Source organism: Macrosteles quadrilineatus, unplaced genomic scaffold, assembly GCF_028750875.1.
Source record: "Macrosteles quadrilineatus isolate MER2022 unplaced genomic scaffold, UCM_ALF_1.0 Scaffold_1__1_contigs__length_201487025, whole genome shotgun sequence".
Taxonomy (NCBI): Eukaryota; Metazoa; Arthropoda; class Insecta; order Hemiptera; family Cicadellidae; genus Macrosteles; species Macrosteles quadrilineatus.
In genome coordinates this window covers 82454731-82469280 of record NW_026542594.1, presented here as the reverse complement: position 1 = coordinate 82469280, position 14550 = coordinate 82454731, and the positions used below count along the sequence as shown (strand labels likewise).

At 35.9% G+C, this 14550-nt stretch overlaps 1 protein-coding gene across 5 annotated transcripts in view; it reads left to right on the top strand.

Moving 5' to 3' along the window:
- Positions 1 to 14550, top strand: part of LOC128983682 (sulfite oxidase) — a 217479-nt gene that overhangs the window by 17876 nt on the left and 185053 nt on the right. For all 5 annotated transcript variants that reach the window (XM_054403077.1, XM_054403076.1, XM_054403078.1 and 2 more), the window contains exons 3-4: positions 5116 to 5315; positions 6822 to 6959. In XM_054403077.1, the coding sequence (XP_054259052.1) occupies positions 5116 to 5315; positions 6822 to 6959 (338 nt within the window). The remainder of the gene's footprint in view (positions 1 to 5115; positions 5316 to 6821; positions 6960 to 14550) is intronic.

Sequence of the window (14550 nt, the reverse complement as noted above, 5' to 3'; positions counted from 1 at the left end):
GGGTAAAAGTTTTTTTTAATATCAAATATTAAAAGGTACTGTGGTTTAGTAAGAAATTAATGTATTTTCCAAATTTGATCAAAATATGTTCATAAACAAGCAAACTACAACAGTTGACTTATTCTCCATAAGAATAACGTTACATGGGAATTTTAAAATTACAATTTTTTTGAATTTTCTCCGTAACAATTAGGCGCATAATAACGCTTCAATATACTAAATTATTTGTTTTTTTAAGCTCTACAAAATGGTTTGAAAAGAAATTGTGAAATTTTGTGTTTTTAGGGTCAAAAATGGGAAAAACCTATTTTTACCCCATAATCCCCCGTTCCCATTGTCCGATCATGCTGGTTCGCAAACTCATTCAAGGTTATCCTGCCTTACACCTTCAAATCAAATTTTATCAAAATCGGACAAAAATTACTCAAGTTATTGTGCGGATGGACACATATATATATATATATATCTATATATAGATATATACAAATTTGAACGAATGGTGTTTTTGGCCTCTGGGGACATCAAAATGAAAAAAGTAAATCGGTCCCGGGCTTAGGTCTTACCATGAGACCTATGGTTAGCTACTTCCCTATAGGGAAATTCGCTAAAATGAAGACTTCAACCTTTCATTAAGATTATCAAGTTCACAATTTGACATATGATGAAAAACAGTAGCACTGAATAAAAATGGACTGGATATGATTCCAAACGGAACCCTACAAAATCGATACTTCTCAATATTATCATTAGTAGGTGCTGACAAAGGATCTTTGAGCCACAGAAATCTAGTTACATCTCTGTCTGGAGTTTGAAGATTTATTTGCCTTCTCTATCTCAGCAATAATTCCAATAGCATTCATTCTAAAGCGTAAAAGTAAACTAAATAGATTTCCAAAATTACAGGTCCACGGTAAAGACAATCATTAAGACTATTGTTGCTTTTTCTGGTTTTGGCTGACGCGTCATGCACTATCCTGAGTTTAGTTGAGGTTTTCGACTCAGTGATAATAGGGTGATGAGGTATATAGTGAATTACTCCATCGTTTCTGTCTGAAAAACTCACTCGTTCGATTATACCTTCTTTTAATTGGGTTTGAATTACCGAGTCGTATTCACATAGAAGATTATGTTTGTCTGAAAGTCTGTCTGTTAAAGATTTCAAACGACCGAGAGAAAGATTGTAGTTTGTGGGTAAATTTGGGGGATAATCTTTCCAAGGCCAGGACACTGAACAACGACCATTCTAAAATTTAACAGTTTCATTAAATTTATTCAATGCGATGTCATCATCTTTCACGTGTGGGTCATCCTTAATACCAATAGTCTCTAATTGCCACAAGTTTTTGAATTCGTCACCTTCACAAATATTGATATCTGGCTTTAAAGTTTGTGGTGACCTAGGAAATAGGTTGTTGGGTTTTACTAGAGTAAGAAAAGATGACTCGTACATCAGAGGGAAATGATCATTGTTATCGTTATGCCTACCAGTTACGATCCAACCAAATTTGCTATTCACTAAGAACAAGCCTGGTGAAATTTCTATTTTCTGGCCCTGAATAATATCAAAATAATAATCGTTCCCTATTAATAGATCAATGTTTTGTGCAGTAAACTGGCCGTCTGCTAACCTTAATTTGGGATAGGAGGAAGCAATCTATAATATTAAAACGAAACAGTGTTTTTTTATTTCACGATTCTGAATCAACGACTCGACGGATTTTCATGATTTTTGTGTTGAAAGAAAGATAATTTTGAGAACTAGGGAATGTCGAAGGGTTAGTTTAGGGTCCCAGTTTTTTAGAAATTAAGTTTTAATTTTTTAAAAGTCTAGCAGCCGACGCTAAGATTCTAAACTAGCTTTTGGCGTAAAATAATTTGCTTAACATAACAGCTGTCAACATTCAGCTTTTGTGTCACAAATTCAGCATTTGGATAAAAATGCAAAGACATACTTAGGGTTGACTTATTTATACTATGTGTAATGCAAATCATTGATACGTTCAATTCTGCTGTAAGAGGATGACAGATTAATTAAATTATACAAAGTAAAATAGTAGGATGTTCAAATTATTTTTTTAAAGCAATCTTTGTAATCTTCGATTTGTTTTAGAGCAATATAATTTGTTTTAACTAACAGCTGGTTAAATATAAACTATGGAACTATGAGGTTATTTTATTTACTCTTATTTTGTCATTGATTATAGGAAATAAGTAAGATTAGTAGAGATTATTAGACCACAGTTTAAAATAATTTAGACCAAAATTAATTAAACCACAGTACAAATCGAGGCTCTGTACACGAGTCTTAATAAAAAAGGATAAATGCAAATTATTTTACTACTCCACTTTTCAAGGAAAGAATAGAAAAATAACAATGTTTACATGTTTTAATTCTTCATGGTAGTTTTTTGTTTACAATTAATGTTTGTCTGCTTTAACTTTGTTTGGATTAGGCCCGGAGATATTGATGTCATAAAAATAAGATCAAGAATAATCAGGAATCACTATTTTAAATTACCACCACAACCTCAGCCGGGTTTTAAACAAAGATAAACAGATGGATGACATAGATTGAACACAACGTCAACATTGACCTAGGATACTGCAATTAGACAAACCATCCTTTTATGAAATCGTGTTCAGTTGTGGTTACGTTTGGGGGTGCCTATATCAGCGCCCCCAAACGTGAAAATATCACTTTTATTTCAACTATGAATATATTGTAGTTTAAATCAACTAATATGGGAAATTACGATGTACATTTATTCAATGAGGGTGGGTAATTATCAAGGATAGAACTGATAACGGTTTGGATAATAAACATTGGCAATTACGTCATTAGCTTTACTAGCGTGTTTACTTTTTATATTCCTGCTACATGTGACCAGTTCTTTTTTTCAAATGAATGTTATTTGAACCAAACAGCTGTTTCAAAACAAACTGTTATTGTTTTTACTTTTCTTTGTTTACACTTATTTATTTAGAAATCAATGCAGTGAAATTTATGTAAAGGATAGGTGTGACGATTAGTTTTGATGTTAGGACACCAAAGTTAAATTATGTGTACTGTGAATTTTATTGGATATTATCGTTTTATTTTAGGTCGTTTCTTTTCAGACCTACTGGAAATTGTGCATAGTAGTTGTATTTTGGTGATAGTAACTATACGGAAGAGGCAGGTATGCTCCATAGCATACCTGCCTCTTCCATTATTACTATACACTATATAGTATACTATACTTATTAGTACTATTAGTACTATATACTATACACTATTAGTATACTATACTATACACATAATTAAGGTGGTATCGTTGACTAGGTCTATACACTTCTCAATTGACTATTATTCTCTCTACCGCAGGCTACTTATAATCAGTGTGCGTCTGTACGAATCGGCTGTAAATCTCACTTAAACGCTTTTCACATCGTAAAAATTGCAGAATTGCTGTTTTATTGTAAAATTATCAGATTTAAAATGCATATCGCATAGGCCTATGATTGAATAAAAACATATTTGGTCACACAACATTTGTTTACAAGATGGTTTTTCACATTAAAACTGCAAGAAACTTTGCCTTTATTTGTGTTAACTAGCTGATCTGAATTGTACATGGTTTTAACTGACTACTGAATTCCCGTACGTAGGACGGGCTAACACCTCGTTGTATTTAAGTTGATATTGGTACTAGAAACTACCTTCCCAGTGATATGTGGAACAATGTTTACTGTAATATCCAGACATGTTCAGCTGTAATCGAACATCTGTTATTTGAGTCTCAACAGTTTTAGATTCACGGTTCCCGAAGGTAAATAAAGACAATGATTGACAATATTTACCATTCAAACTCAGTTTAGAAGCCAAACCTTTGGACACATAAGACCTCTGACTACGACTATAAAAAAATACACCACAAGGCGTTTCTTGGTTAGTATCAGCATTACGCAAAGTAATAGTTGCAGTTTGAAGAATAACACTCCGACATAGAAATTAAAGCAGGCTCTTCCGTATTTACAGGTCCCTTGCTCGGGTTGAAGTTACTTGCAGGCAAAGCTTTGGCATGATTAGTTGATCGGGTGTCTACTTTGCAGTGTTTCTAGAAATTTGGTCTGTTGGAAACTGTTTGGTACATAAGCTTCTATTGTGATTATTCTGCTGTTTACAGTAAGCACACCTTTTATGTGATTTACACAATTTCACAGTGTGTCCTTTACTTAAACATACGTAGCACCTACCTCAAATTGCTTGCTTGCGTGCCTCAGCAGATTGATATTTTTTACACTGGTCATTCCAATGTGTTCCTTCACAAAAAATACAAGTTAATTTATCGTTTCCCATGAGGGAGTGGGTCAACCTCTTAGTGTCCGCCTGTGGATTGGGAACAGTACCAAAATTATTAGAGTAAGATGAAGTGCTAGTTGTTGACCTCGTCAGTTGCTCTGCTTTCTCCCTAATCAAAATTAAGTTATTTACAAAATTGCACTAAGTTTTAACATCCATATCCCCAGAAATATTCATTTCTTCAACTTTCAAAACAATTTCATAGGGCGGCATACTGAACATTTGAGAAACAAAGTAGTTAGAAGTAACGTCTTCACCTAAGGCTTGAAGACAACGCATATGTTTCTCAATGTTGTCAAATCCTCGCCTTAGTGTTACTGTGTCACTAGACTTGATAGGTGGTATATCCCTCAAGGCACAGTAATGAGAATTCACTATTACCGTACCTTTTTCTTAGCAAATCTGTCTTTCAACAAGGTAATAGCAATATCATAGTTTAGTTATGTAATGGGGAGTCCAGCGATGCAACGTTTGGCGTCACCTCTTAATTGTGCTATCAAATAGTTAAATTTGTCAACGTTACTGAGTGTGGGGTGGTTATGAATGGCAGACTCAAAACTATCCCAAAACTCCTGCCACCGTAGCATGTCCTCTTTTCACATTCAGAACATTTTATAGCCTCTGATGACATTAACCCAAAGAGAAAATCGGTCCTTGGCCTATGTCTTACCATGATGAGACCTACCCTACGGTAATACCTTTCTTCCCTATATGGGAAATTTGCCAAAATGGATTGTTTTTGTTCTTGTACATTAATCTATACTTTATTTTAGGAATCTCAATGGCAACAAAAATCAAGCTAATGCATCATTGCTAAACTTAGACAATGGGGTTTTTTGGCTTTTTGGTGGAGCAAGAAGTATTACAAAGGGCAATAAAGAAAACTATAATTCAGAAAATAACACATTTTCAAACTCTAATTTTATAGTTTTAACATTTCTTACCCTCGGTTTTTCAGCATACTATCTGAAAGGTAAGAATTAAAATAGGTAATACAATACATTTATTAAAGCAAGTTAACCCAATTAAATGAACCTCTCTAACATTTGTGTTACACGCTTAACTCATGTATAAGTTTAAAACTAACCTCTTCTTCATTATCCCTCATTCTTTTTTCCACTGAGATTTAGCATAACTGTATCAAGAATAAGACTATCATAGTGGAATAATCGCATTCAATCAATTTTAATATGGAAATCAAGACGTAATATTTTCACTTATCGACAGTAATTTGCTAACATTACAAGATGCCATACTTGGACTTAACTATGAAAGATAAATTTTCTAAACTATTATTTTGACTGTCTATGATCAATATATACTACCTAAAATGTGTAATCCGTAATGTGTGTTTAAAGTCATAATGTTTGGAAATCAGAAAACATGTTTCAATATGACAAAAGAAATTAAATGGTCGTAGAACGATTGGCACACATTTTTAGCCGATTTGGAATAGCACGACTGGCACAATCATTAGAGGGGCTTAAGAAGGGTCAACCTGTAAGGTTCGGAAAGGCACGATTGGCACAACAGACCGGTAAGGAAGTAGCAGCCAGGTAGCCAGAATGCGGGAAACTGATATTGTTTTGTCCCCACAAATTTCCTACTGTGGTGCTTATTGGAGTAAGGAAGGTGTAAGTTTGCACGATAAATCTGCAGCTACGGTCACTACGCTAGCTGGATCCAAATAAAACTAGACAAACCTAACCTAACCTAACCTAACTTAACCTAACTTAACTTAACCTAACCTAACCTAACCTAACTTAACCTTTGAAAATACGCTATATTACCGGCAAATGACTTAGTAGCAGAGTTGACGGGGAATTTTAAACTACCCGTGTTCCCTCGTTCGATGGCGTCTACCTGGTCGAGCGGTTGTGCCAATCGTGCCTTTTCCAAGCAGGCGAGTTGACCCTACTTATTCCGCTCAAATGATTGTGCCAATACTGCCATGGGCAGAAGATCCAAAAATGTGTGCCAATCGTCCCGTTCCCAATAAAATTATACAAATTTATCAACACATAATCTCAGCTTCTACAAAAAAAAAACCTAATATATGGGATCAACATTTCTAAACCATTTTCCTACCCAAATAAAAAGTAAAATAAACCAAAATGATAAGAAAACTAGTTAAGAATAATTTGCTGCTAAAGTGTTGTTATTCATTCAAAGAGTTTTTCAATGTATACAGATGTTTGAAATTGTATACGTTCTGCTGGTGAAAAAAACTTTATATGTAATTTCTGTTTTCTCTGTAAAATGAAATACAAATTTTAAAAATTAGCTGTAGTCTGATATTGACATTTGACACTATTCTTATTGTAGTATACAATATGAATAAAGATTTTTTTGATTCTGATTCTGAATATGGCTTACTTGTTTTCTGCCTCTTCAGAAAAGTTAAGAGTAAAATCTTATATTAATTTTGACAAGTGCTATATTTAAATCACAAATGTTCAGGATACATGTTTATTTTCAGAACAGAAGCAAAAAGTTCACTTAAAGGAGAAAACGTTGGAAACTGGAAGTTTCATTCCTAATTTACCGTCATACAGTCTAGAAGATGTTGCGAAGCATGATACTGTTGCCACAAGAGTATGGGTGACGTATAAGCAAGGTAAAGAAACGTCTTGAATTACTACCGGTACCACAAAATAAATCTTTTATGTACTGAGTTTTTACAACTAGACCTACGTTTTAGCGAATTTCCCATGTAGGGAATAAGCTGTTACCGTAGGTCTTATGGCAAGACCTAGACCCGGGAAAAATGTGAAGAATAAAAACTTTGTTAAGTTGCATTTTTTTTTTCATTTTGTGTATTGCCTTCCGGATTAATTTACAAATTATCACAAGATGTTAGGTTGTCTTTGTACCCAAGTAATCCTCAAATTGTCTATATGGTGATCAGTTTCAACATCTATTGTGTCATTATCAAGCTGGACATAATATCTATTAGCCTACTTGTAGGAGGTCGTCCATAAGTCGTAAAAAACACATAACACACACTGTCACACATGATCACAAACAAAACTTGATAGAATGCTTGGCCATACCATCTCATTACAACATGGCTGTGAGTACAAGGTTTAGGTCTAGACTCACCTAAAACTGCCTGTTTCACTGATCTTACCTGCTATTCAAATTTTTCCCTTACAATTTAAGTGCATTCCATGCCTTGTATGCAGGTCTCTACTAGCCTTGCTGGCCCCCACCAGAGTAACATCAAACTCAATAACTCAACAAATACCTTTAATAATCACATCAGTTGTCCTTGTTTCTGCATTCAAACAAAAGACTATTCCACCAAGTCTCTTCTTCCAACAAGTCGTACCATTTAGGAAGTTCAATTTTGCGTTAATGGTGATTTTTAAAGTCTTAATTATGAAGTCAATGGCCAATTGTGCTTCGTTACAAGATACATCATTAGTGCCAGAGAGAACTACTAAAAAAATCGTTGTCCTTTAAGTTTTCTCCATGAAGTTCTTATGGCTGAAAACTTTATTAGCTCTTCCCCCAGGTCTAAAAAAGCCTAGTGGTTGTTTATTTTTACAACCAACCACGACAGAGCCTTACATTGGCTGACAGAACAAAGAAAACTTCTTGGACGTGTGACTTCTTAAGCTTCATTATCAGTGTTTGCTGCCAGGTCCAAGATCTTCCTCTATGAGAGAGAGAGCTGCAAATGAAGGCCTTGTAGTGTTCCTCAGTATTAAAGGTTTACTCCAACGATATAAACAACTCATGGATCGCTGGCTCAGTGTTGGCCACACGGTCTAGCTTCCCCCACCCTCTACTGACAGAAGCCGACGCAGACGACACACTCGTCAATATAAAACACCCATATTTAGTTGCTGCTCTGTTGAAATATACAGGGATAAAATATTGCCAACACATGTCAAACTCTTTTTACTATTTAAACCTTTATGCCTTTTTTGTTTTTTACAGATAAAAACCCATCTGAATTCTTTAAAATTACAATTCACTAAACTTGATTTTTAGACAACTGATATTGCTAGTTCCAAATTCTACATGGTAAAATAATAAGTAATTACAAAGTATAAATAGAAAGTACCATATTTGTAATTTATAATTTATTTTTAATACAACCGACTTAAGAGGCGGCAGGAGTCAAGTTCTAAATCGTCAATCTGCTACTCCTGCAATTGTAAGTTCCGCAACCCGCACGGCTAGCGTCTGACCTTGAGCAGTATTGATCGTCGAAACTTCTATGGATATACAGTAGCTGTGCTGACAAACGGGCAGTGGCAGTGCCTACCTTTCGAAATGGTCTATACTGACTGAGGGTCGAATGAACCTGTCGTCTTTTTACACCAACATACTTATACTCAACCTACAATGCTACACTTATTTTGTTATGTAAACATTAAAAATAAATATGGTACTAGCTGTAACCCGCGGGCTTTGCCCCGTTTAACTTCTTAATTTTCAAGATTATCTCGTTCGCATGGCTCAATCACGTCCTGGTTGAAGTTTGTTCGCTACGCTCACTCACCTTTAGGTTGGAGCTCGTTCGCTACGCTCACTCACCTTTAGGTTGGAGCTCGTTCGCTACGCTCACTCACCTTTAGGTTGGAGCTCGTTCGCTGCGCTCACTTGCCTTCAGGTTAGCTCGTTCGCTACGCTAACTCGCCTCCAGGTTGAAGTTCGTTCGCTACGCTCACTCACCTTTTGGTTGCAAATTAGCTGTTGTCATAAATGTAAAAGAAATAATAGTGCTGCACCCTGTTGGTAATCCTTGTAACTTTAATGCTATTGAACATCATAGAACAGAACCAACTTGTTTAATTGAAACAGCTGTTAAGATTCAATAATTCCATTTCTCATAAGGTTAACATGGGAAACTCCAGAGCCACTGGGGCGGAGCCCGAAAGGATTTTTGAAATAAGAATATGCCTATATGTTAATCGGGAATGTGAGCTATCATCATGCCAAATTTCAGCCCAAATCGACCAGTATTTTTCGAGTTTACTTTTCCCATACACACATACACACTTACAGCAACCACCTCTTTTTTATAATAGTATAGATAGATTTTACTTGAAAAGCTGTTGATTAATACTATTATTATTACTATATTATTTTGGTGAATCAAAACTGATCTAAATTTAAACATTTATGTTCATGCTTATATACAATTTACTTCATAGCATCAAATTAAATGCTGATCAATGTTATTTTAAATTCCCAACACTGTATACTGTATACAACAGGGAAAGTATAAAACAGTTTTTTTCTTCTCCTGAAAAGTTTGATATTTTGTGGTTATAAGGTTTGTAAATTAAGGTATAGACTATAGTGGAGAAAACATTAAAACGTTTACTTTGAAATAGTAATTTTAAACATTTACAGTACAACAATTCCAGCTTTTTAAAATACATGCAACATTTTTACCAACCATTTTCATAGTTTTACAAGTTTACTCTGTTTTTTCTGCCTTCTTTTCTTTAGATTTTGTCTGAGCCTCTACTATATACGAAGGATTCCTTATGGGCATAGACAATGCCGAGGGTCGATGATTTCGGGTAGTATGCAATTCATGTAGATTTTTTTTAGTTTTGGCAACATTTCTTCCTGCCAAAACTGTTCATCCCGCTCTATTGTTTCAGTTTTTATTCCCTGTGGTGTCCATAGGTAAAATATGCACGTTCTTCTCTTCGTGACTTGAAGTTGGCCTTGAACTTCATAATAAAAGTGGTGTTTTTTTTTATATCACCAATTTTCCCATCCTTAGTGACTGCCCAAAAGGTACATTTCCGCTTTCTGATAGCCTCGTCAGGTGTCATATCTTTAGCAGAAGATGGACATTAAATTTCAACAATTCCATCTTCATTCAGAAGGCCATCAGGACTTTCACCGAGATAGGGGTTGTCGCGGTCTATGAAAAGGCCGCATTTACTTATCTTTTGACCTAACACGTTTTCGAGTTCTTGTCGAGCCACTTCTTCATTTTTCCTACCATAGGCCATGGCCTAGATTTGTTTTACGATTTTTTCACAACCCGTTGTTGCTCTCATATTGCAAACACGCCCGAAGTTCGAAGCTGTCGAAAGATTTCGGCGAATCTCTAGCCACTCATTTGAATCGCTTTGTTCCACCGTTTCTCTTTCAATTCTTTTGAATTCTGCTTCTGACTTGTGTAAGGTTGCTAAAAAATCACTTTTTTCTTTTTCTATAGTTTTTTTGTCAATATCGGGCCGTTGTGCTTCAATACCGTAGTCTTTTCCATCAGCAATTTTTTCCCGATCAAATAGTGTTTTCCTGCACCTTTTTCTTTGTCTTTGGCTGTCCACCTTCTTCTTCCTCTTCATTGCCACACTTTTTGCGAATACCCCTGGACTAGCACCGTACATTTGTTTGTGCAGCTTGTAGTGTGCTAGTCCAGAGTTGTGTTGAATGACAGCAGCTGTACATCTAGTCTGATATGAACCACTAGCAGCAAAGTTTATTCTTTTGCCGCCAATAAATTTGGCAACAATTGAATTGAAATGTTCTACATAGTTGCTAGTGACGTCAGCAAGTAAGCTGCGGCTGTTGCGGCTAACATCTCTGAACACATCAGTGATCAATGGGTAAAGGCCCACTGTGACAAGATCAGGTACTAAATTGTCATCTGGCCGGGCAGTAGTAGGGTCCAGCTTGCAAAAATACCCCCTCTCAGCACATTTGTTGTGTTCCCCGAACACGTGACTTGGAATATTCAATATATCCATTCTGAGATTTTCTATTGCTTTACTTGATTCCTGTTCATTGATTGCATCATTCCTTTCCTTTTTACGGTGCTCAGTGGCTTTAGTTACTGCCATTCTGCAGCGTAACAAGTTGTCACCAATTTTCTTTCTGAGCCAAACGGAAGGTTTGCAGGTTTTAGAGGCTGCAATGGTTTTGAGTCTAGTGCACATATTTCTCAAAAAATGGTTCTTGCATTCTATTTTCTGAACAGTGCAGTTTTTGTAGGGCCGAGAATCAATTATTTTCTTATATACGCTGGAGTCCCCATCGGCGATAAGTCTTGCATACCGTACATTGTACATTTCCTCACTCTTTTTGAACCCCTCGCATACTAGAGCTGACTCCATTCTGGTTGAGCTTTGCTTCATGCTCCAGTTTTTATAGCATGTGTGTTCTTTTGCTGGCTCCCCTCTTGTATTAGCTCGAGCACAAGTTGTGCAGTACTTGTTTTTTACGCCAATAAAGAGTACTTTCCGCGTCTGAAATCCAACAATGGCAGCCTGAAAAAAATCCTTTGATTTATCTTATCTTACTAATATTATAAATGTGAAAGTTTGTGTGTTTGTTTGTTTGTTTGTGTGTTTGAAGTTCAATCACGCATAAACCACTGGACGGATTGGGCTGAAATTTGGCATGATGATAGCTTACATTCCCGATTAACATATAGCCATATTCTTATCTCAAAAAACCTGTCGGGCTCTGCCCCAGTGGCTCTATAATTCCCCCATGTTAACCTAATGATTATTCATATTTAAAGGGAATTAAAGAATTTAGTCAGCTGTTTCAACTAAAAAAGTTGGTTCTATGATACGGAAAAGCATTAAAAAGTTATAAGATTTACCAACACTATATTTTTTTTGCATTTATGAAAACAGCTAATTTGAACTAAGCAGCAACAAAAAACTGTGATTTGCTATGAGAACTGTCAAAGTAGGATTGTTCACAGTTATGTTTATGTTTTTCATTTCATGAATAATTTGTGATATTTTGCGAATTGTTGATAATTTATTTTTCTCTATTGTTTAGGTTAAGTGGTAGAACATTATGGCTATGGTAGATGTGTAATACTACAGTTGAACCTCGTTTGTACGAACCTCGATAAAACGAATTCCTCGATAAGAAGAATTTTTTTTAATCCCCTTGACACTTTCATATAGGTCAATGCTAAAAACACCTCTATACAACGTAGTAATTAAGTTAAAAACCTCCATAAGACGAATTTGTTTGTGACATGGGCTAGGACTGATTTACCTCTATACAACGAATATTCTTAGCACTAAACCTCCACAAGACGAACGTGACCTCTATAAGACGAATTTATCATAATCTTAACCTCCATAGTACGTAGTTTTCAAAACAAACAGAAGCTTGTCTCAACATGAAACCCCCAACCCATCCCTCCTCCTTCCTCAGTCATTGTTTCGAGAAACCTTGGAGCGAGGAGAAACCTCTATAAGAAGAATAACAACAGCATTAAACCTCGATAAAACGACCCTCTTTATTAAGAATACCTCTATAGTACGAAATTTCTAGTACCCCTTGAAATTCGTCTTATAGAGGTTCAACTGTATAGAATACTGTAAATTTAAAAAAGCAAATTTTATCAAACTGTGTCCTTCCTTATTGCAAACCCAAAGCTTGAGTATAACTGCAATAAGCATTTTATACTTATATTTCAACCCCATACGAAGGACGGGTACTCTGCTAGTTTAGGTATATATGTATGTACAGGGTGTTTTTTTTTTAACTTGCATCTTTATTTATGTAAAAACCTCAATAGATAGAAATATGCAGTTTGCGGGAATCATCTATTTACGTAGGGGGCCCAATTGTTTTGAATTCAACGTTACATTAACATTCCCCCCCTTTCCCCTCTGCAACCAACTTATCTTTTTTAAATAGCAAGGTACCCACCCCTTGTGACATATCAAATGAAAGAGCATGAAAAAAAAAAAATTTTTAATGAAAAAAAAAATGGAAAATCAGTTCATGAATTTGTGAGATAATCCTATATTCCCATAATCCATATTTCTATCTATTGCGGTTTTTACATAAATAAAGATGCAAGTTAAAAAAAAAAAAAAAAAAAACACCCTGTATATGTATGTATACAGGGTGGCTGAAAAGTAACTTGCATCCCCCCTTAACTTTTCAACCATTTGAGATATTTGAAATCTGTTTGTGGCACCCTTCTTAGCTATAAGGGGTTACAATAAAGCAGGAAACCCACTGGTCCGACACTTTCCGACACGTCACCTTCCGTCAAGGCTCCGACACCTTCCGACAAAGTTGCTTTGCATGATTTTAAATGGACTGTAACCCACTAGTCAGACACGACACCTTCCGATCCGACACGTCACGACAACATTGCTCTCTGGGGCATTCTTGTCGGATGTCGGATCCGTCATTTCTCCACTCTGCGTGCACCAAGGCCTAGATTTTAGTCACTGTCTAGCTTTGTATGTGATAACAATATGTGGAACAGATATGGAACATGTGATCACAAGTGTGTGATGTTTTTGTGCAATTATTGGTTACGAAAAAAAATTCAAAAAATTAAATTGTTATTTTAAAATTCCCATGTTATTTTTATGGAGAATATTGTAAAATATTGCAGTTTGCTTTCTGATGGATATATTTTGATCAAACTTGGTTAATTTTGTTATACTAAGTTATTAATATTTTACTAAACACCACACTTTTTTGCCCTCCCTGTAGCAGCAAGACTAGGTACTCATAAAACCTAATGTTAATTAAATACATTTAATTGAAAATCAATTAAGGTAAATATAAATTTGCTTAGTCGGCAGGTTTGCTGCAGCAGGGGTATTATTGTTTATGTTTTGTATTGTAATTTTTGCTAATTTCCCTGTAGTAAAGTAATTGTAACCGGAATTATCAAGGTGGGTCTAGGAAGGTCCTTGACCATTGTAATCTCTCATACTAACAGAGATGGTCATAAATGTTATGGACTTTTTATTATTTGCTCTTGTCTCCCTAAGTACTGCTTGTGAACAGTATGTGATCACATGCTCTATCACAACTAGCACTGTTGGAGTGGTGGTGTATTTCTCGTCGGAGGTGCAACGCTACTTTCTGCACTGGAAAAAAAATATTAAAAGTGCAGTCGCAACCGTTTGCCGGGGATAGCTCAGCCTACAATGGCTGGGTAAAGTTCCAGGGTCTGCGATAAGGTCAGGGAAACCACTAGGCCAATAGCCGGGTCTAACCGGTATAGGACTGGCTCATACACGGGCACTGTGAACAAGTCAAAAACAAGTCACCAAAACAAACGTGCAATAATCACTACCAGGCCTACGCCGATTCTCCACTCTCCTAGGGGGTCGTTGCTGACTACGCAACTCGGGCTTCGTCCTAACTATCCAATAGTTAAGCCCAGAGTGCCTAAAACACGGTGAGTTACACGACGACTTGCCAATAAAAACCACAACGCGTGT